At 52.2% G+C, this 22,881-nt stretch overlaps 1 protein-coding gene across 2 annotated transcripts; it reads left to right on the top strand.

The window, feature by feature from the left end:
* Positions 1–4,984: 4,984 nt before the first annotated feature.
* Positions 4,985–21,939, top strand: RASSF5 (Ras association (RalGDS/AF-6) domain family member 5). Of its 2 annotated transcripts, XM_010579198.1 has the most exons (5): positions 4,985–5,435; positions 17,908–18,021; positions 19,604–19,901; positions 20,290–20,405; positions 21,654–21,939. In XM_010579198.1, the coding sequence occupies exons 1-5, from the start codon at positions 5,316–5,318 to the stop codon at positions 21,804–21,806; spliced, it is 801 nt and encodes a 266-aa protein (XP_010577500.1). In that variant the 5' UTR covers positions 4,985–5,315; the 3' UTR covers positions 21,807–21,939. The 2 variants fall into 2 exon arrangements, with proteins under 2 accessions (XP_010577500.1, XP_010577508.1); XM_010579206.1 differs by lacking the exon at positions 17,908–18,021.
* Positions 21,940–22,881: the final 942 nt, after the last annotated feature.

Raw genomic sequence — 22,881 nt, 5'->3', positions numbered from 1 at the left:
CCCGAATGGGGACGTGTCCCTGGCTGACAGTTCTGACCATGCCCGTGCCCACGAGCATCGGTCTGCCCTCCGGCAGGAGTCTGGTCCCTTCCCGGGGTTCCCGGCAGGCTGTGGGTCTCGGGTGCCTGACTTTCTCGTTTCTCCCTCTGTGCAGATTGCAGATACACGTGCCACCAGGAATGCCGCAGCCTTATCCAGCTGGACTGCCGCCGGCCGGGCCAGTGCCAGAGCCAGCTCTCGCCCGAGAGCACCCTCCTGCCGCCCTGCACCCAGGTACGCCGGGGAGGGGGCTCCGCAGGGGGGGTCGACAGCCTCATGGTGACCGATCGCATCTCCTTCAGAGACCTGATTTCTTGCTCCTGAAGGGTTTTACAGGAGGAAGGGCTCGGCAGAGAGGTCAGCCCGTCGGTCCTGCAGACCCAGGCAGGGCTCGCTCATGAGTTGCCTATGTAGTGGGTACGGCTTGCCTGGGTGGGTGCGATCCCGCGCGATGGAGGTTGTGCCCGTGGGCATCCCCCTTGCCGTAAATGCACATGTGGAGCTGTGTAGTGTTTAAAACGCTGCCATGGGCCAGGCTGCCTGGAGCAGAGGGGGAGAGAGGAGCCATGCCCTGCGGGGACGCTGCAGCCTGGCCGTGTCCAGGTGCCTGCAAGGGAGGGTCGATACCGGTGTTAAATTGTGTCCCAGCACCGGGTGTAAAGTGCTTGAAAAGAAGCAGCAAAGGTGCATTTCTCCTGCATCTTGGCAGAGTTTGCAAGGAGCTCTGGCTTAATAACCTTGTTTTAAGAGTTTCAGTAGTCCTGGGGGATTGAGACTCTTCAATCTGTATTAGGGATGTGCAGTAATCCCCAGGGCTGCTCCGGAAGGCTTAGCTGTTTGCTTAATCCCCCCGAGGGTCCCGTGGTGTCTGTGATGCCGGCAATGGCCTGTGAGCCGGTGTGGGTGTCTGCTGGAACAGGCTGCCACACGTGTGACAGGGCGCAGTGAGACTGTACGATGCCACGCAAGTTGAGATGTAAGATACTTAATGCTGGAAGCTTAAAACATTGCTTAGAAACCTGCCTAAAGTGGATTTGACTTGCACAGAGCCTTTGCAATCTCTATATGCTTTTTTAAAACTGTATTCTCTCCTTTATTATAACCGTGCACTTATATTCCTCTTTTCGGAGGACCTTGATGCACTTGTGCAAAACTAGAAATGGAAATGTGCACTTTTTCAAAGAAGATGTGGGGTTTCTCTTGGGCGTGTGAGGAGCCAGCAGTGGAGTTTGCTTGTTGTCTGCGCTTTGCTGTGAGAGGTTTGCAGAGCTTTGCCTTGTCGGCATGTGGCTGGGCGATTGCTGCTCAGAAGAAAATGGTCAGGAGGGAACCTGGAGTTAGATGAGTTTTATCTTATGCGTTACAAAGGGATGCTGAGTGGATTCTCCGCTGAGCCTTGAAGTATCTTTGTAAGGGCGTGAAGCGAGATTTGTGTGTGTTTACATCTCCTTTGGATGTCATTGGGCTTCCCTCAGCAGCATGAGAAAAGCTTGATTTTTAGAAAAATTAGAAAGGCTTGTTTCTTTTTCAGGGTGATAACACCAGCCAAGGGTTATTGATGGTCCTAATAATAAACACGGAGCCTGTGCTTCGTGGCAATTCATCACTCTGACGTGTCTCTGGTGCGATCCCGGGAAGGGAGGAAGCATTTTGTGCCAAGGAAACAAAAGTCTCTCCAATTACAGCAGCAAACACAAATCCATAAACCCATCCCGAGGTCCTGGTCTGGGATTGCACCTCTGAACCCTCTGTGCAGTAAAGCACTGTCTGCAGTCTTGTTACCTGTGCTGGGAAAGGCTGGGGGGGCTGGGAGGTGTGTGGACTGGTGTGAGGGTGACCTAGGGTAAATCACTGCAATAAAGCTCCGTTCTCGTCTGTGGATAATGGATAATCAGGGAAAAATTACCTTCAAGTTTACTTGATCTGAGCCCATAAAGCTGAGTACACAGCCATGTTCCTGGTGTTTCTGTTGACCAGGCAGGTTTTGCTGCTCGAAAGAAGGAGGATGGAGGGAAAACAGTGTCAGTATTCCAGAAAGAGCCAAGGGGGTGCCTGAATACACTGGGGGTGAGGGGAAGGGGTTTGCACACTGAAAACACAAGAAACTTTACTTAATAGCTGGCATAGTTGGAAGTCATTAAATAGTATTATCAACTGTAAGCAAACTAGAAGCATCACAGAAATAGCTACTTTAATATCACATAGTTAAGTACTGTTACCATGTAATACCAGGTATTAATAATTTGGGCTTTGATCCAGCAAAGTACTTAAGAGTGCATTACATTTGGGTCCCAGATTAGCCTCCCTGGGTGAAATCTGCTGAAGCTGACGAAAGCCTTGGCTAGTCTCAACAGCACCAGGAGTTTCGTCCCTGGTTTTGGCGGAGCTGGTCATGCACTTCCTACCTGCGAGCTGGTGCAGGTCATTGCTGGGTGGGTTTTCTGGGGGCTGTTGTGCGGGTAAGCTATTAACTGGAGCCGCTGTTGAACCAACAGGTCAAAATTACTTGGGTTTTTTTGCTTGGTTTTTTTTTTACGGAGCTGATCTCCCAAGCAGGTGGACCACAATGGAAAAGCAAGGGCTCCTTGGAGAAGCCCATGGAGCAAAGCAGTGGGAGCGCATCCAGCTTTGCATGGGGCACTGCAAAGCTGGCTGCACCCTGTTCCCACTGTGAAATGCCCAGGGCTGAGGCTTCCGTGAAGATCAGACGCCTGTGCCATTCATTGGCCCAACGCTCACTTTCTGCTCATGTTGTACATGCTCAATTTAAGCCTCTTTCTCTTCTAAATATAGCCTTGTGAAGCTGAGGAGGTTTGTGCCACTGCAGAAGTACGCGTGCTGCTAAGAGGATAGCTTATTTATCTGCAGTGTTACAAGTTGCTTTGTAAATATGCTGTTTGGATTCTTGCCTTCCCCTTTGAGATGCAGATGTTGCGTCCTCCCACTAGGCTTTACATTGACATCCTGGTTTGTATTCACGGGATGCTGCTGGCTGTGGGGTACAGAGCTATCAAAGGCTTCTAGCAATTTAAGTCCTTCAGCTGACAGATACAGATGGAAGGGTATGAAACACCATCTGCAACCTATCAAGAGGGGAAGAGGTTTTTGTGCATGGGTGGTGGCTTGTGCGAAGACCTTGGAGCCCTTTTGGACCAGTCGAAGGGGCCCTGTGAGCTGAAGGAGTGAGTGATAACTCCAGTCTACGGGAGGGCTTTGCTGATGGTCCTACTGCAGATAGTCAAGCTGGGGAGCAGAACCAAGGCTGCTGCCTGCCAGCTCCCCCCCGCTCGCTGGCCTGGCGTAAAAGTAGCACTTAGCAATGGTGAGAGTTGTGCCTGGAAAAGGACATGAAGGAATTAATGTAGGAACAGCCATCTGGGCACAGCAGTGTCTTCTCTCTGCTCGGCTGGTGGATGTTGAAGGAGAGACTCTGAAGGTGTGCTGCCGCTGTGGCCTCCCTGCGAACGGTCTCGTGGGCTTCCCTCGGGGTTGCGTCTGGACCGTCATTTTTAGTAGCTGCCAGTGAGCTCTTTCTGATGAGTCTGACTGTGCACGTCCACCACCAGAACACCTAGTGATGAGTTCTGCAAATCTGATAGTGCATGGCCTGGAAAAGCACTCCTCCTTTTGGTGTTAAACTTAACCGCACTCTTTGTGTAAACATCTCCTGCCATTTTGTAGCTCTCCATCACATCTATGTTCTTTCTAGTCCTTCTTTTCCAGATGCAGGCTGGCCCCAGGCATGGAAACCTTCCTGTACCTCTAGCCTGCCCTGCCCTTTGTGGTACCTCTTATAATTCTTTATTCTTTCTTGGATGGGCTGGCCAGGTCTTGTGTGAAGTATCTGAAGCGTGGGCATAGGAAGGATTTACTCGGTGGCACGATACTCGCAGGCTTTGTTGCCTCTTCCTTTTCTGAAGTATGCTGGAGAATTGTTAGGATGTACGTTAATACCGTATTACCCAAGTGGAGTCCTTTTTAAGATGGTGTGTCAGGCTTTTTCTTAGTCCCCTCAACCTGCTCTTGAACACACGCTGGGTTTCGAGTGGGTGGGGAGAACCCGTGCAGGGGTGTGCTGCATCCCTATGGATGCACGGCCCCTCACGCGAGCCCCCGCCGAGGGAGGATGATCGCCTGTGGGGAGCGGAGCCTTTCCCCTGCCCGGCTTTCCAGAAATACCTGCGATCCTCGCTAAGGAGGGAGGTCACCGCTGCCTTAAAAGCTGCTGGGTAAAACACAGGGTATTAGTGGGATGGTGGTGGCTCTGGAGGGGACGGAGGAGAGTGGGACGGAGGTGGCAGCTCAGGGGATGGGTCTGTGCCGGGCTGGGTTTCCGCAGGACTGCGGGGGGAGAGGGGAGCGGGGATGATGCTGTCGCTCTGAGGCTCTTTCCAAGGCCAACAAAGCATTTTAATCAGACTGGAGCGAGTGCTTCTTGCAAACGGGACCGGAGAGCTGAATGGCTTTTTTCTGGGCTGCAACCGAAGCTGCCTCAGCCGGGTGCCGGCGCTGCTGAAATCGCTCCTGCTGCTCTAAAATTAGCTGCAGAGCGGAGAGGCACCCGCTGTCTCCCGGAGTTTGGTGGCCGGGGGCTCCTGGCCATGTCCTCACCAGCCTCCCCCCATCCCCACCACCTTTCGGCAGCGCGGCCAGGCTCAGTCTAGCCTGGGCTTGCTTCCCCAAGGCAGCCGATGCAACGCAGCTCTCGAGGACGTGCGAACGGGGAAAGGAGCGAGAAGCCAGCCTGCCGTGGCGATGTATTTTTGGGTAGCAAAGGAGGTGCCGGGGGCAACCGGGGGCCGGGCAGTGCCCAGGGCCAAGCCCAGCACCTCTGCTCCCCGGCGTGCAGCAGGGTGAGAAATTTTGCAAGAGGAAGTGGCGGAGGGCTGCGCGGTGCGAGGCGAGCGCAGGAAGGGGAGGCGATGCTGCACGGGAACCCGGGGGACCAGACGACGGGTGGTGAGCGAAGCCGGGCACCGAGAGCGGGAGCAAATTTTGCAGCTCTGCCCCTTCCATGCTACCCCAGCGCTGCTGCGCAGGGAGGCGGGTGGAGGAGGAGAGGGAAGGGTTACCCGGCACGGCTGCCTGTTAAAGAGAAATAGCTCCGCTGGCTCTGGAGGATGAGCAGAAGGAGCTATTGCAGATAAGCGCCGGCGAGCTGAGGATGTGAGAGCGGGCTCGCTGCTGGTGCGGGAGCCGGAGCGGGGACCGCCGATGGTGGCCGGTCCCCCGGCGAGCCCTCTGCGCGCTCGGCCTCTCGCCTCTGCTGGGCTTCGATGACCATCGGCAGCAGCATGAGCAGCGGGTACTGTAGCTTGGATGAAGACCTCGAGGATTGCTTTTTCACGGCAAAAACCTCTTTCTTCCGGAGCACGCCGAACAAGGTCCCTGCCAAGGTAACAGCTTAAAAACTAGTGGGAAGGGCTGTGCTGGGTGGGAGGTGGGGGGGTTTGCCGGCGAGGGGAGATGTCAGTGTTCCTGCACGTCTGGCTGCAGGTGCTGCCAAAATTAGCTTGCAGCTGGAGTCAGGGCAGAGCTGCTGGTGGGGAGGAGGGCTCGATCTGCCTCTTGCAGGCTCCCCGCTCCTGTGCAGGGGGTCTGCACTGCTGCAGATTTTTCTCAGCCACGTCTCGACCTTTTGCATGCCGGGTTGGCCCCTTCCTGGGGGATCCACGGTGGAGGAGCCGACTCTAAATGTGGGTTTTTCAGCTTTAGGGGGGGCAGGCAGCAGCCCTGCCAGCTGCCATCCACGGGTCAGGCTCCCGGCCAGGGACATGTGGTTTGGCCTCGCGAAATATGCATCGTTGGTGAAAATTGTGCCTTTGAGGTGGATAGGGAGATGGGAAAGTTACAGGACTAAATTAATCTGTGAACTTATTAACACAGTGATGAATCTGGTCCTTTTCTGGGCGCTTGGGTGCATGTGTACCTGCCTTGGAGCAGGACGAGATTTCTGTATCGGTAACGCTGACAAAGCTGCTTCATGTTTAAGTGTTTATTTAAAAAAAAAAAAACAAACAACACAAGAACATCCCCATCATAAACTTTGGGGCCCCAACCAGAACTGAGCACAAAAGGAGAAGGCGAGAAGGCGCTGCTGCGGAAGTGGGGGTTTCGCTCAGGAACAAGAGCCCTGCGGCGCTGCGAGATGAGATCTGACCCGGGGAGCAGCTTTTTCACTTAGAAATTCCCCTGCAAAACATCAGCACCAACGCGCTTCTGTTCGGGCTCTGCTATATTTGCACGCCCGAGGTTGCTGAGCTGCAATCCTCAGCAGGTGATCTGGGGTTCGGCTTTCCGCAGCGCGGGGTCCGGAGGGCTCTGCCGGCGACCTGGGCTGTTCTCCTTGGTGGGGGGGGAGGTTGCTCTGGGGGAAGAGTTTCAATCAACTGGCAGTTTTGTTTTAATTTCTTTGAAGAAATGCTCCCTTGGGTTTAGCATGGGATATTCCCTGTTAGCCAGCAGCTCCCTCTCGCTATGATTAACCGACACGTACTGCTGGTTTTTAAATGTCATTTGATGATTCATTTGTGTAGGAGATGTAAAAGATGACGGTGTTAGTGCAATAGGCGCTGCACCCCACACCAGTTTAATGCTGTTCTTTTTGAGCCAGGGCACTGCAGATCCTCGGCTATCTTTCCAAATCAGCCTGATCCTGTTCATGCTTGGGAGCTCTCCCTCACAGAGGGGTCGGGGGCTGCAGCAGCCCCTTTTGCCTGGCTCCTCTCCTGGATGTGGCTGGCGTAGGTGACAGACCTCGTGGCTGCTGGAGAAGATGGAGCCTTTTGGGCGTTTGGTGTTACGGGGAGGAAATGGTTCCTGTGCATGAAAAAAAAAAAAAAACCCCCCACACAAAATTTGCTGCTCAAGCAAATCATGTTGCATAATGGGTCTGTGTGCAGAGGTGGGTCCTCGCATTTCTCCGGCGGGAGGTGGAAACCATACTCAGGCCTTGGTTTTGGGGAAGGAGGTTTTGGGGGGTTCGTGGCATGCTGGGGGGCTGTTGGTGGTGCAGGTCTTGCAGGAGCATGAGGCTGTACCTCAGCTCTGGATGGAGCTAGCCCTGGAGCATGGTGGGGAGGAGGAGGAGGAGGAGGAAGAGAAGGTGGTGGTGGTCCAGTGAGGCTGGTCTGGACGGCGGGTGGAGGGCAGCGAGGAGAGCATGTGCCTGGGAAGCAGCCAGCAAAGCAGAGGGACAGGCTCAGCCCCGAGGTGGACATCTCCTTTGGGTTTTGCTTCACTCCCTGTCCCCCCTTTTTTACTTGGTATCTCACTGCTCTTGAGTGATGGTACTGAATGTGGAACATTTCCACTGCTGCAAGAGCTGCTTGTGGCAACAGCGTTGCTTTTCACCACCAGGTACGGTACCTGCTCCTGGCTGTGGGCAGAAAACATCAGCTTGGACCCAAAAGTGAGCTAACCTGCTGGGTGTGTTTGTGAACAGCAACGTTTGTCCGTCCTTAGATGCCCAGGAAGGATTCCCGAGCCCAGAATGCACAGTGTGGTCAGTGCTGCAGCAACGGCAGCCACCAGCCCATGGGCATGCCCTGCGCTGGGCAGGAATAAGCTAAATACGGATAACTTAGGGAAGCATGTCTTACAAGACCTAGGAAACAATCTCTGTAGAGGAAATGCATTGTAGGTGGGGTAGGAGGGGACATAGAGACCTCCCGCCATTTAAAAAAATAGAGACGGGAATTTGATCACTATGATTAGAGAAATTATTTTTCTGATTGAAATAACTGTATTAATCTGAAGAGCCTCTTTCTAGGAATTTTGTAATTCCTTTTTTATTTTCAGAACCATCAGTGCAATCACTCTTCATTAGCAAAGAACTGTTTTAGATCTCAGATGTGACCTCATCCCTGGAGATCTATTACTTGGCATTTTCGTGACTCTTCAGCTGAATGGCTTCAGTGGCTTCTGCCTGAAGCGTGATTGCTTAAAACTCTGCAAAATTGCTCTTTGAGTCCTGCATCAGTGGCTGCCGGGAGAGCTAGCTTAGAGGAGAAAGGGGCAAGTTTCGCCATGCAGTTTCACCTGGGGCAGGATCCAGGGATGGGGATGATGGGAGCAGCTCCTGGGTTAGGGGTCCCTGAACAACATGAGCTGGGGTAACCCAGCAGGCAAAAGTCTTCTCCACTGAAGAAGAGGGAAGCTGTGACATGGTAGAGGTGTTTGCGGTGGGATGCACAGGGGGTGTTGCTCTGCTACCAGGTGCTCAGAGCAGAGACCACCGTGGGGGGGTGCCCCGTGCGGGAGGGGGCGGCCGGCGGGGAGTTACGTGAGCTCGGGCAAGGGGAGTCAGAGGACACCGCAGTGCTGGTTTTGGCTCCGTGTCTGTTTTCTCCCTCTCTTCAAGCCCTCCATGGTGGCAGCACGTGGTGGTGCCTGCGATGGGGGCTACATCCTTGGAGATGCTTGAAACCCAAGCAAGGGCTGGAGGTGATCTCCAAGATCCTGTCCAGCCTTGGAGAAACCCCGTAGTCCCCGAATTGGCTGCTTGTCAGGTGCAGCACCTGCACCAGTTTGTGGGTTGCAGGTAACCAGCAGGAATTTATGTCGCCTGTGGTGGGTGGGCAAAGGGGGCATCGCTCTGCCTGGTGCAATGCAGAAGGAGCCAGAGGCGAGGGACCAGCACAGGGTCCTGTCCTTGGCCCGTTGTCTCTGTCTTCCAAAGGACCGTCAGAGCACAGAGTGATTTCCAGAGGGGAGGCAGGTCTACAGGGGGTCCGGCGCAGCCTGGAGCGCAGGAGCGGCCCTGGGGCACCTCTCCTGGGGGGGAAGGGGCTTTTCCTGGCCCTGCAAGGCTGTGATCGGTTCCCAAATGTCTGCTCCTAAGGATCAGCAGATCCCTCTGATCCACCCTGCCTCCCTGATCCAGGCCGGGGTCTTGCCGGGCTGATCTCCGTGCACACAGACAGTGGCGTGGGTGTGCGCCTGTGGGGTCCTGTCCAGCCCAGACCCCCCTGAGATGGAGCTCCCTGGGAGGACCTGCTCAGCTCTCTCTGCTGAGCAGCGATGTGGCAGGAAAAACGGTTTCTAAGTGAAATCTCCATGGCAATCAAAACACCGAGCCCATCTCCACTTGCCTCTAACCTCTCTGAAATGCAGCAACGATCCTTCTCCCCTTCTCTAGAGAGGCACTGCTCTCCTATCTTTTGCCTTTTCCTCTGAACCCCAAAGTAAACCGCAGCATCTCGTTTGAATTTCTCAAAGGGAGTGAAATATGTTGGGGTTTTTGGTTTTGTTTTGTTTGTTCAAATCTGTTGTACGATTCCTCCCCCCCCTCACCTGTCCACGCTTAAGCGGTTGATCCGTTCCCCGAATTGTGCTGTGTATCGTGGGAGTGTGCGGTGAAGGGGGAGGTGTTGGGCAGTGATGGAGAGCTGTGCAAAAGCAGAGATGTCCCAGCTCTCTGGTGACTGTGGTGGGGCTGGGTGGTCCTGCCCCAGCCCCACTGCACCTTAGCTGCCACTGCTCCCTGCTGCAGCTGGATTTACAGTTCTGAGCTGCTGGTTCTCATGTTTCTGGCTCCAATTTGAAGCGTTCACGTTTCTTTCCAGTCCTTCGTGCTGCGGTGTGATAGTGGTGATCACAGGGTGTGAGCTGGTGATGCTCCTCAGAATGGCTCCCCGGCCAGCTGCACTCGGACGCACTTCTCCAGGCTTTGTTTTCTGATGTTTTAAGACAGATCTTTCCTTAATAAGGAGAAGAATTGAGGATTGATGCCCTGAGGCATAAAGTCGCTTCGGAAGAGGTCTTCTAAATACTCTTGCAGTCTGAACATAGGAGCCAAAGGGAGAGTTTGGGCTGCGTTTTTGGGAATGCAAGTTGTCACAGTGATGCTGATGTAAATGGTGATGGACCTGTGCCCGAGCACACCAGGGAGGACTTGGCCACTCCTGCCTCTAGATAAGACAGTCATTGCCAAGAATGTGGTGATGTCGTGCCAAGTCCTTCTCCACCGTTCTGCTGTTCAAATTCATTAACTAAATAGCTGGTGAGGAAAATCGGCTGGGAGCGAGGGGGCAGGGGTAGTGTCTCTGAGGCTGGTTTGTGGCTGCGGGGAGGCAGCCCTTGCTCCAAGGAGAGTCCCATGGAAGTGCACGCTCAGCCTTTCTACCTATGGGCCCTTTCTGTGTCTGGTTTTCTGGCTAGCAAAGCCACGGTTCATGAGCTGCCAGTCTTCCACCTCCTGAGCTGTGCATCCAAGCTGTAACCACACACCAGCTCTTTGGTGCTGACTGGGGCTGCGGTGGGACTGGGAGCTGGGGGGAGAGGGCACCATCCCCTCTGCACTGCTGCAGCGGTGTCGGAAAGCTCCCGGGTCCCACCTAGAGCTGTTATTCCCAGCAGAGGGGTCTGGTGTGGTGCAGAGCTGCTGCCTTTGCTTGCTTTATAAAGGTTTTTAAGCTGGGGGTTGACTTCTGCAAGGTGAGAGGCTGTAGGAAGGATGCTCTTTAGCTGGATGTGGAGTGTGTTTCTCCTGGCATCCTTGCAAACAGATAAATAGAAAAATCTGTCACGGAGGCTTCGTTGTTGCCTTTCTTGGATTAGAATCACTCTTCTGAGAGTATGTCACCATAATCATTATGGCCCATGGGTTTTTTACCTCCTCCGTAATAGCCTGTCACAAGCTCACGGCTCATTAGATGAGTGGTGGATTGCAAAGAGGAGGCTGGTGTGGCTCACTCCCTGGGACCACGGCTGCCCGAGCCCTGGGCGATGGGCATTGTGCATCGCAGCTGCCTGCCTCTTCTCGGGGCGCTTGTTCTGGGCAGCCTTTATCCTGCCGAGCATTAGCCCAAGTGCCAGATGAGGCTCGAGTCTTTTCTTACAATTGATGTTTCTTACAATTGAGAAATAATGTAGGTTATGGAAGGGAAGCCTGTTTGCAGCAGGCTGTGATGGGCAAGGGGAGAACACGGGCATGTTTCCTTCTCTGTGCTGCTGCGGGTGCCCTGGGCCACTGTGGTTGCATGGCTGAGCTTGGTCCTGTGCAGACCATGGTTGCCTCTGTCTCACTGCAGACTACAACTGTCTGCACGTTATTTTATGGCAGTTTCATAGGGGATGGTAAACGCCTCCCCTGCTGAATTTAAGTGATGCCAGCAAGCTGGCAGTGGTGGTTAAACTCTGGCATCCATTGCCGTGCAACGTTCTGCATCAGGTTTTTAACAGGGCAGGAGTGGAAGCATCCTGGCAGCTCCAGTCTCGCTATCACTTTCCTTCCAGTTGCACGTGAGGGTGGCACGATGGAGGCCGTGGGAATGTGCTGGTTTTGCAGGCTGGCACACAGACATCGTGGTGTGCTGCCACGCAGCCAGGCCATCCCCGAGGATGGCTAATGTCATTCTTTCCCAGTTTCCAGCCAGGAGAGCCACAGGTCCAGCAGTGACTGCCAGGATTTAGGCGCAGGCAGAATTACCGAGCTGTTGTTTTGTTAACAGCTTGCTTCATCCTGTCCTGGTACAACAGGAAATGTGGCAACGGTTTATGGTTAATAGCTTCTGTTTTTCTTCCTTCAGTCAGAATTGCGTATTCTGCACCAGAAGCTTTGCAAAACCAGAGGTCCGGATAGATTCGTGAAGAGCAAGAAGGAGCTGATTTAATCGTACATGACGGAAGGAACAGCACTTCTCTTCCTGGGCCATGGACCCTCTTCCCAGGGCTTCCCCTGCCACGGTGCTGGTGCTGCTGGGCCGGTTTGGGTCCTGCTTGCAGGCGGGTTTTGATCTGGAAAACAGAAAAGCAGAGTCTCCAGCCGCGGGGTGTGCAGGGGGTTGGCGATGGATGGTGTGGTCACTGCTGGGGGCTCGTGGCGTAGCCATGCCCGAGCATTGCTACCATGAACGGCAAGAAGGGGTGAGCCCTTGGAGCCCCAGTGCCCTTTATGGTCCCACAGGGCTCCCCCGGCCCTAAATAGCTGCCGGAGTCGGGACGGCACCGCGCTGGGTCCCACGGGACAGCCGGCTCGGGTGTGCGTTAGCTCTGCTCCAGTGGCCTCGCCGCTCGGCCCTGGGTGGAGCGTGTCCCTCAGGTTTTGTCCTGGTGCTGTTGTGTGCGCTGTGCTCGTCAGCCCCGTGGTGGGATTGCTGCGTAGAAAGAGATTATTAAAACTTTCTTTCCCTTGAGTCCGAGGGTGTAGGAAGCTGGTGCAGTAGGATTGCTCCCGTGCTGTCCCTGGGGTGGAATTGAAGAGCTTTTCTGCAATGCTGGCAGTGTTTTGTTGCAGTATTGGTCCAGCTGATTCTCGTAACACATGGCAGTTTTCCTTTTAAAATCCAAGCGGTTGTAAGAACTGGCCTAGCTACGTGTCAAGCCCACTTAGATGTTAGCAGTGTGGAAGCGGCAACTTCTGGTTTGGTTTTTGCACTACAACTGACGTGTAAGAGACGAGGGGCTTGGGAGTCCCATGCTGCTTTATGCCATATACACAACCTGCTGTTCCAGAGATGCATCTTTAAAGCCATCGCCAGGTCGCAGCTGCTGGCAGAGCCAGGAGCCCTGTGCAAAGTTGCTGGTTTTGTTTTCCAGTGTGGGTTGGTTGCTCTCTGCACACCTTAAATTGTGCTGCAGTGGAAACAGTTAAACCATCTGTCACTGACACTGGGAGCTTAATAAAAGCAAATTAATTCCACACCGGGTGGAAGATGACTTATAAAATGACCCTAAGAGAACTTACTATGTCCGTTTAAAACCTGTATTTGTCAAATTGTCATAATGCAGGGTTTCTTTTTCAATTAGAATTGCATGGAAGGGGAGAGAACAACCTGTTACCATAGCTGTGGCCACACAGTCATGTAAATTGTCGGAGCTGTGACGGCCAAGGGTTGGAATCCCATTTCCTTGGGGCAATCCTGACATCAGGGTGTTCACTCTTCCAGCCGCAGATGAACGGTCGGCATGGCAGGGGTTCTGTGCTGCTCTCGGGGTTTGGCCACGCTGGCTGAGCAGCGGGTGCAGGTGCTGGTACGTTCCTGTGTGCAGTGGGATCCTGGGGTCTGTGGATGCTTTGGCTTATGTTTGGGTTAGTCAAAACAAATAGATGTGGTAAATAAATAAATTACAAGTGGTGTTTCTTTCCTAATATGTTTTCCCAGATGAGAGTCTGAGCATCAAGAAGCTGCAGGATGGGCAGAGGAAGGCAGCGATTTGGGAAAACCTTCACGCGGGTGGGAACTGAGCTGCCTCCTGCCTTCCCCAGCGCTGCCAGGGCAGGAGCAGCAGGCGAGAGGGGCCAAATTACCCTCCTGCCCGAGCAGCATATCCCAGCCGCCGGCCGATCCCAGCTCCTGGGAGCAAAATTCAATCTCCACCAGCAGCAGCAGGGCAGCTTTGGGTGCCTCAGCAGGGTCCCGCTGCCGTGGGAGCGCTGGGGAGGGAAGGCTGCTCAGCAGAGCTCTGCAGCGCAGCTGACCTGTGCCCACCCGGAGGGGTTACGAGTGTTTTGCGAGGATTGGGGTGCGCTGGGGGAGTCGGGGGGCTGAGCAAGCCCAGAGACCAGCAGGTATGTCTGATCTCCCAAGATGCACGCATGGGGAAGGCAGGGCGCCGGAGGCTGGGTGGCAGTTTGTTGATGGAGTTGTGCGGGGACGTGGTGCGAGACCTGTGACGTGGTGCCACCAGCGCTGTGTTCCTGAGCCAGGTTTCCTGCTCCTCCTTCTGCCAGTGATTTGGGTTCCCTGGAGCATGAAGCAATTAGCATCTGCCTTGTGCCTGCTGCGAAACCCTGGGGACCGGCACCACTCCAGGCTCCTGCCGTCCTGGGTGCATCGTGCGTCCTCCATGGAAACCGGGTGGCATCAGCGCACGTGCTGCTCCAAGAGCTCTTAATTGCTGGCATGTGCTATTTTCCTCAGCTGGAAACATCACAAGAGGGGAGGGCCTTGCCCCGCTGGGGAGAAGCAAATTGCAGTGACAGGAGCGGACCGAGCCGCTCTGTTTGCTTTTGCCCTGCGTGTCTGGATGGATGCTGGTCTGCACCGGCTCGTGTTTGTGCCACAGATGAAGTGTAGCGTACGTGCACAGCATGCCTTACCGCTGCAGCTGTGCTGTGCAGCTACAAGTCTCTCTGCATGCAGGAGGGGATGGTCCGGGGGGTCTCCGAGCACTTGCTTGCTGTGCGATTGGGGTGGGGGCCAGCCCTGGTGGGTGGCAGCACGGCCATGCTTGTCTCCAGTGCTGTGAAATGGGTGACATAAGGAAGTGGAGGGTTTCTGAGTGCACAGCTTCTGTTAACTTAAAGGGAAGTTTTTTGTCATTTTTCTTTTTTTTTTTTTTCTTTTCACCAGTGCTACTTTTGAAAATCTCTACCCTTGGCATTATTTTTAAAGACTCCCATGCCAGCCCGGCACCTGTGTGCGGCCATGTAAGACCTATTGGAGTCAATAGACTGCAGTGAAGCATGTGCCTAAGGACTTTGACAAATTGGGGAGTTGAAATAGCCATTATGATAAGTGGATGTTTATCTGCAATTCTTAAATACCCCAGGAAAGCTTTGCTTTTATTTTCTTAAGGCACTGAACAAGGAGACTCTAATACAATGTCAGTGTTCCTCCATTGGGTTCCTGCTCCACATTGGTGTTTTGAGAGGTCTCGTACTGTTTGCTAGTCTCAAGCAGAAATTGTGAAATCTCACTTGGGAATCACCTGAATGAATTCAGGGCTCTCGAGTCCCAGGACTGTAGCAGTCTTGCCAGATTGCAACCAGGATTTCAGTTTGTCCTGTGCTTGATTCTCCTTCTAAAAGAAATGTCATGGGTAGCCTGGGGTGACACTGGCTTATTTACAGCTTGCTGCATCCTGGTGTCATGTGCTGTGGGGCTGCCTGGGAATAGATGGGCTTTGCTCCCAAAGTTGCTTTTTCCCCTTTTTTTTTCCATCTTAGAGGTTACAGTTTTCATTCTGAGCCTTACCGGCCTTGATGGCACATCCTTTCACACTTTCTGCTCTCCGCTAATGCTAACTTCTGAGCAAGCCCACATAAAATATGGGAGTGCTGCTCGCAGTTTCAGGCAGCACTGGCAAAATGTATTCACAGCCTGTCTCCAGGGAAGGTGGTGAGTTATGGAAAGGCAACAGAGCATTGCGCTGGGAAATCCAGCCCACTGAGCATAGTCCAAGATGCAAGCAGGTTTGTTTGCAGCAGGTCTGGATTTGGGGATGCTGAAGGCTGTGCTTCAAAGGAGACCTGGTCTCCCGACTGGATGGAAGGCCCCTCCACTGAAGGGCTTTGGGTAACCTGGGCTAAAGTGGCATCAAAGCTTGAAGCACAAGATGAGCCTCACGTAGGGAGTTTCCAATGGTCTTGCGGCAATAAAGTCATCGAGGCTTCTTGAATGCCACTGTCGGACCGGCGTCCTACTGTCGGACCGGCATCCTGCTGCCGGCGAGGCAGTGGTTGAAGAAACCGGTGAAAAGCTCCAGCCATCGTGCAAAGAGATGAACAGCGTGTGTTGCTGTAGGCTGCAATTCTTGCCGCTGGTTTGCGTCTGACACCATGGTTTGACGTGATCGGCGTCCCTGGGCTGGAGACGTGCTTAGGGCAGGAGTTCAGCTGCAGTACGTCACAGGGAACGCTGCTCAGCCGGCTGTCCTCGCAGGCTGCCCGCAGAGACCCGCGGTGCAGTCGGTGCAGTCCTGTCCTTGCAGCAGGTTATTTCCCACGAGGAGACCCAAAGGTGGCTGCTGGGCTTTACCATGCAGCTGGGGAACTCCCGGGTTCATTTAGCTCCCTGCGTTTAATTTCTATTAATAGATTTTCTTAGCCCACTTGTGAATTTGAATTTACTTCAGGGTCACATGAGTCCTTGCTTCCATCTCACGATTACAGGAGCCTTTAACTCTGCAGCAGACTGCTCCAGATGGATGCTGAAGGCGAGCGGGCGCTTTTGTCCCGAGTACCTGCTTTGGGCTTGTTGACACAGTCCCCAGGGGATGGGGATGGGATGCAGGGGGGTGTCCCTAGAAGCACTTGCTGCCTGTCTGCTGGGGGCATGGCTGTGGCTCAGTAGCTTTAGCTTTGTGCTCTGGGTTTCCCTCCCCTCCTTGCCCCCCCTGCATGGTGCAGGCAAAGTACAGGCACCTGGGGACAGCCCCGGGAGCATCGAGGGGCTCTGCCGAGGCTGCACTTGAACTCTTAGGGTGGGAACACACAAAATCCCTGCCCGTAAGTGCTGACACATCCTTTCCTGCCTTCCAGCAAGTTTTTGGAAAAGAGCTCGCTGGTTCTTGTGTTCCCACAGTGCCTGAGTGTGCCTGGGCTCTGCTGTCACACTGGGCACGATGGTGGAGGATCACATCCTGACATTTTGTTTCCAGGGTGCCTGTGCGCCTTTGCAGGCTGTGCCACAGTACTTGGGCAGATGGGAGGTGGGAGCGTGGCTCAGGCTCTCGCTCGAGGCTGCTACAAACCTTCTCTGCAGAAAACCATCCGTAACTGCATGTTCCCGCTGCCTCGTCAGAGCCTCCCTTTTGGCTCCCCCGACACTGTTCCTGCTCTCTCCCTGTCTCGCGTGTCCCCAGAGGAAGGTGGCCGGCGTCCCAAGAGACTTGCTGCGAGCCAAACATGTTGCCTGCCTTTGAGGCTGGGAGCAGGGAGGTTGGGTGGCCGGAGACATCTCCCTGGGGCTGGGCAGGAGCAGTGGGACGCAGGGGCAGGCAGGGCTTGGCGGTGGTTTGCATGCTTTCTTCCAGCATACCCCAGAGATGCATGTTCTGGCCCTCTTCTGCAGAAAGCACCTTACTTTTCCCCTTTTAGATGGCCTGTAATGGGCACCTTGGTCCTGCTCCCTTCTAGCACAGGTCTTGCAGCCGCTCTGACCCCACGGCAGCATCCTCCTGGCCTGGACTCTTCCCCCTGTCCTGAGTCAGCTCAGCCCGTGCTGCTGGCAGTGCTGGGCTCTGATCTGGAATTTTATGCAAACCCATTCATTGTCTTTCTGCTTAAAAGCTCTAAAACCTGGTTTGCATTTGGGAAGCTCCCATGAGCTGCCTCTTGGTGACAGGATTGTGTTTTCCCATTATTCATTAGCGACATTTCCATGTGTGACCTGCAAGTAAAGCCCACCTACGTGCCGAATCTGTCACTTTGCCTCCCAAAAGGAAATCCCCCAAAACCTGAGTGAGAAGCAGCAGCCATTGTCCTCCCAGTGAGCCCACGCGCAGGCAGACGCTGAATGGTTTCTGACATGGGCTGGGATGCCTTGACTGGTTTTGCAGTGACTGATTTATTAGTCATGCAGCCGGCTTGCTGCTTGTGTGATTTTGCTGCCCTGAGCTATAATTTCCAAAGGTTTGGACAAGAGCAGTAAGGAGTAATCCAGCAGAGATTTAACTTCAGGTTCTGCCTGGGTGAACCTGCTGGAAGCTGGTTGAGGAGCACCCTGGGTTTTTAAGGGGGTGCCTGGCTTGGGTAGGCAGAGCCACGAATACTAGAAATAGGATGTGATTTTTTTTTTTTTTTCCAACTGCATTGCAAGAAGCAAAGAAACACTTGGGAAGTGCAAGTGGCTTTTTTTTTTTTTTTTGAAAGCGGGTTTTAGAGGCTGGATTCTTTGCCCTGGTTTGTATTGGGATGTCTCTACTGCTCTGTGCCTCAGTGTCCCACTAACTGGTGGGGTTTGTGTTACCCTCCACTGCTGGTTACTGGTGTACAGAGGTGGTTTGGGGCAGGGACGTGGCATCCTGCACATTTTGCCTCTTGGCTGTCGGGACCATCTCCACCTACGCCATTGCTGCTAGCGTGAGCTCAGGATCTGCACAGCCTCTTTGTTCCTGCATTTCCCAAGAAAAAGTAGAGCTGAACAGATGCAGTGTTACCCAATACGTAAAACAGCTAAAGCCTGTCTTTTCTGATTTCAGAATGTAACACAAACAGTAGAAGAAGAAAAACCTGAGCCTCCGACCATCCAGGAGATCAAACAGAAAATTGAAAAATACAATGCAAAAGTTACCAACTGCCTGTTGATGAAGCTGGTATGTATGGGGCTCTATTTACCTAATATGCAGAAAGACTGATGCTGGTTCCTCTGGGCTGTGAACTGAGCCAGCCTGTAGGAAGGTGTCTCCAAGGCAAGAGGGTTTGTGGCTGTTGAGATGTTCTTATCTTCCTTACCTGATCTGCTTTTTCTCCTGCTCCGTCCTGCTTGGGTTTCCTTAGCGTTAGTCACCGACACTTGAGGTAACCCTTCCCTGCCTCCATCCCATCTCAACTGGGAACACTGGCACAGTAATTTCTGGCTAGTGTGTGCTACAAATGACTTGCCACAAGTAGATGAGCCCATGTTGTTCTAGCGGGGATGAGTCATAGTAAAAAGTCAGGCTGCAACACTGCAGTTCAGCAGCTGTCGCAAAGTGGATTTAGAAAGACAAAGCCTTTCTCAAAAGAGATGCTTTTCTCCTCTCCACTGCCAGGCTTGCTTAAGCAGAGGTCTAAGAACCACAGTGGGTGCCTTATATTTTGAAGTTTTGATTGCAGACTTGCATATCACCACCTGTAAGTAAAGCCTTGATGATATGTGGTGAGAAGACAAGGAAATAACCTCTTTTACAAACTGGAGTACTGCAAAGGTACAAACTTCACAGGATCTTACAGAGAGGGGGGTTGGGAAAGCTTCTTAAAGAGTGAAATAATTAAATTGTAGAACTTCCAAGAACAGCAGCGACATAACTCCCTGGTGCTTGCTAACGTATGAAAATAAACTGAAATTTATTTAAAATAGTAGATCTTGCAACCATTTCCTTTGTGAAGGCTGCACAGTAACTGCAGCTGGAATGTCTTGCCCATTGATTTTTATCAGCCCTTGGCTTATAGGAGTCATTTGGGACCCAAATAGTTACTCTTGAGTTACTTTGCTTGAAGCTTAGGAAAAATACAGTCTTGGGACTCGATACAGTCCTGGGACTCAATGTGGCTCAGCCGCTGGTGGTGGCCCTTTGGTGGGACCACAGGCCAGTGCTCCCGGCACCTGAGGTGGATCCCTTGGCTTGTTCCTGCCTGGCACCCACAGATGGACTGTATAGAGCCAGGCTTTTCTCTTTGATTTCTGCATTTTTGCAGAGCTGAGGGTAGGGTAAGGGACCTGTTGTGAGACAGGCTGATCTTGAATGATGATTTATTATTTGATGTGAGAATCCCCTAAGTGGGGAATAAAATGTGAGGAATATGGTTGGGAGATCCTGCGGAACATGAGGGTAGAGAGCTTCCCAGAGGTTTCAAATCCTCACTTAAGTGCAACTACAAATTACATGTAATGGTTTCCATAGCTGACTAGTAGCAGTGTCGGTTTTAAATAAGACAAGATTGCATAGACACGAGGAAGGGATGAGTCATTACCAAGTGGAAGGAACAGGAGAAAATCAATAGTGACTAACCTGAAATTACTGGTTACTTTTAATGTGATTAATACCAAACCCTCAAACTCCTAGCAGTACCGAGGGGTGGAAAGTCCTGCAGTCACCCTGCAGGCTGCAGCATTGTAGACCAGAAAGCCCCTTGTAGTGGGGGGGGAGAACTGGAAAGGTTCCCTGGAGCCTGACCCCCTCTCCTTTGCTTTAGAACGACGATGGGACGTACACAGGTTTCATTAAAGTGCATTTGAAACTGCGCCGCCCCGTGACGGTACCGGCAGGGATCCGGCCGCAGTCCATCTACGATGCCCTCAAGGAGGTGAACCTGGCTGACATGACAGACAAGAGAACCTCGTTCTACTTGCCGCTGGATGCCATCAAGCAGCTCCACATCAGCAGCACGACCACAGTGAGCGAGGTGATCCAGGGGCTCCTGAAGAAATTCATGGTGGTAGATAATCCTCAGAAGTTTGCACTTTTCAAGGAGATGCGGAAAGATGGGCAAGGTGAGTTTGTACCCTCAGACCCACCAGCTTTCCTGTGGCTGATGGGGTTTGCTTACTATTTTGTGTTGCAGAAATGAACCCAAAGCATTCTTCTAGGACTCAGTGGTATGGCAGGTAGGAAGTGTCTAAATTTCAGATGAATAAATGGCTGGACCTCCACAGGAGGTGATGCTGCTTAAGTTAACAGGGAATTACTAGTTTTCAGAAGGGGGCTGATGCCACCTAAGACTTAACAGAGATCGTTGCAGATCTGCATTAGAGACTCAGCTACTTCCACCATGATCCTGAGCAGCATGAACCACTTTTTATATGCTCCAGTTGACCTGCTGAGCTTTCGTCTGCCCTGGCAGCCGAGATCTCACTGTGGATGTCTGCTGTCCCCTTTTAGTGCTCTTCCAGAAGCTCCCTCTCACCGAGTACCCTCTGTACCTCCGGCTGCTGGCAGGTCCTGACACAGATGTGCTCAGTTTTGTGCTGAAGGAAAATGAAACAGGGGAAGTTGAGGTACGTCAGTGACTCTTTCTCTTGGTTTTTACATGAACGTTAAGAGCATTGTGGAGTGTGTGGCAGCATTGCGGAGCTGGGAGATGTATGGCAGAGGCAGCACGGGTGAAGTGGTGCCACACAAGCAAGGCTGTTTCCCTCTAATGGGTTTGCCTTCTAAAATACTGAGTGTGATACCAGCTTTTCTCCAAACTTAAATTACCAGCTGAATGGACTGGTTGTACTTTACTTAAAAAAAAAAAAAAAAAAAAAAAAGTTTGGTCATTTATTGCTCCTAAATTATGTTGATCTTTAAAAAAATTAAACTTGAGCTGTGAAAATGCTGAGGCCAGTTTTGATGGCCAACCTATAATCTGTTTACAGAACCAAGCAATGCCACCCCAGAGTTAATCCTCAATAATTAGATTAGCTAAACACTGTTGTAAGTAATCCACTAATTTAAGTAGAAGCCAGGGACACTCAGGTAATAAATTCGCAAGCAGTTTTTGGTTGCAATAATGCTCCCCACCACAATGAAGCCGAATGTTGGGAGCTTCTGCATCCTGTGGGATTCTGCCTCCCATGCCGGGAGCGGCTCCATGCCGCGGGGTGGTTCAGGACGTGCCGTGCTGCCAGAGGAGTGGGACTGCAGTTGGTAAGGATGCCGCAGGAATGCCGGCTTCCCGTGGCAGTGCTGAGCAGACATAAAGCAATATTTATTAAGTGATTGCAATCACCAGCCTGTGGCCTGCCTGTTCCTTGCTGTCAGCCCGACGCTCTTGTAGGTGACAGCCAGAGCAGTCTTGTCTGCTGGCACCCCATGCCACGAGCTTTACTGAAGCTCAAACAGTTTTGATAATTTTGCAATAAAGAGAATTGGCTCCTGCTGGCTAGCGTTGCCTGCTGGGACCTCGCTCCCCCTTCGTGACAAGAAGTGCAGGTGAATGCTGCATCAGTTACTCCCATATATTTTTCAATTCCTTAGGTAGCTGTGTCATTCCTTGCAGGGGGAGCTTTAATTCACCTGAGTAAAGATGATTTCTATTAAATCTACAGTCTGAGGGGCTCAGGACTGAGATGGTCCTTTATGGTGTAGCCCATTATCCTGTTCCTCTCACATGAGGCTGTGAGATTAAGCTCTCTGGAGATCAGATCCATGTTTAAATGCCTTTTATTGTTCCTCTTCGCAGATTCAGGCGAAAACCCCCACAAAAGCAGTAAAGTGAATGGTGTGTGCTTACTTGCCCTCTGTTTCTGCTCTTTTTGCAGTGGGATGCATTCTCCATCCCAGAGCTACAGAACTTCTTGATGATACTGGACAAAGAAGAAAAGGACAAAATCCAGCAAGTGCAAAGGAAGTACGAGAAGTTTAAACAGAGACTGCAACAGACCTTGAAAGAAGCCAGAGGCAAGCCTGGATAACCCTTCAGGGGGCACTGGGCATCAGACTAAGCTAGATATTATTTTTAAAATGAAAAGACACTTCTCAGGACACCTTATAGTAGTCACTCTCCCTCTTCATCCTTCCATTAAGGACTGGCTCACAGCACCCATAAAATGAGCGTACTGCATTTTCTTCTTCTGAAACCTCTTATCCCAGGACCAGAGCCAGTCAAAGAACAGGAAGCCTGTTTTAAAACTGTGCCCGTCAACAAACCAAACACAGCTGCTGGTTTGCTTTTCAGCTGTACCATCAGATGGAGAAGCTTCATGGAAAATGCTTGGTGTTAAGCCCGACAGGAACATCTACTGGCTAATGTTTTGAGCAGGGTAACACTTGCTGTTCACACTCCTCCCAGCAACTTGCTTGTTCTTGTTCAGAGGTGCTGCGGCTCATTGCGTGTGCCCACGTGGCCGAGTTCTCATTTCATAAGTAAAGCACAGGAAGCAGCAGATAAAGTGGAGGAGGTTGTTGCACCAAACCACGTGGGTGTTGCAGCTGTAAGCAATGCCGGACGGACTTGTTCAGGGCTAAGATAGCCAGGGCAATGTCAAGTTATGACACCAAGGCAGCTGCAACACCCAAACAGTCTGTTAGCATTACTGAAACTTGGTAATATGAATTCCAGGAGAAGTCATCCATTTTGATTCTATTTAACTTCCAATTTTGAAAACAGATATCAGTTAAAGCAAATACCCCTGATACTTAGCTGAGCCAGTGTTTTACCACTTTTCTGCTCTGTAGGAATTGGGACCTATGTTTTAAGAAATTCTGTTTCAAAAGTGTAAAGATGATGGTTGGGGCACAGGCCAATGGTTCGATATTGAACGTTTAGCAATACATATCCAACAGATAAACGCAGGAAAACTCAAAATCCCTTTCACAAATCAAACTGATTTTGAGCTATGAACGGGTCTGGCACTGAGGGAGAGGAGCTCCAACCAGGGCCAGGGTGTGGAGGTGGCACCGCAGGCTGCCTGCGTGGGAAAGCCTTAGCACCAGGAAGAGTAAGATAAGTAAGATCTATTAGCCTCAGATGCTTTCCGCCCACCACTC

This window comes from Haliaeetus leucocephalus, unplaced genomic scaffold (genome assembly GCF_000737465.1).
Source record: "Haliaeetus leucocephalus isolate CR32 unplaced genomic scaffold, Haliaeetus_leucocephalus-4.0 Scaffold68, whole genome shotgun sequence".
In the NCBI taxonomy this organism is placed as follows: domain Eukaryota; kingdom Metazoa; phylum Chordata; class Aves; order Accipitriformes; family Accipitridae; genus Haliaeetus; species Haliaeetus leucocephalus.
The sequence above is the reverse complement of the archived record's forward strand: the minus strand, read 5'-3'. Positions and strand labels throughout refer to the sequence as shown.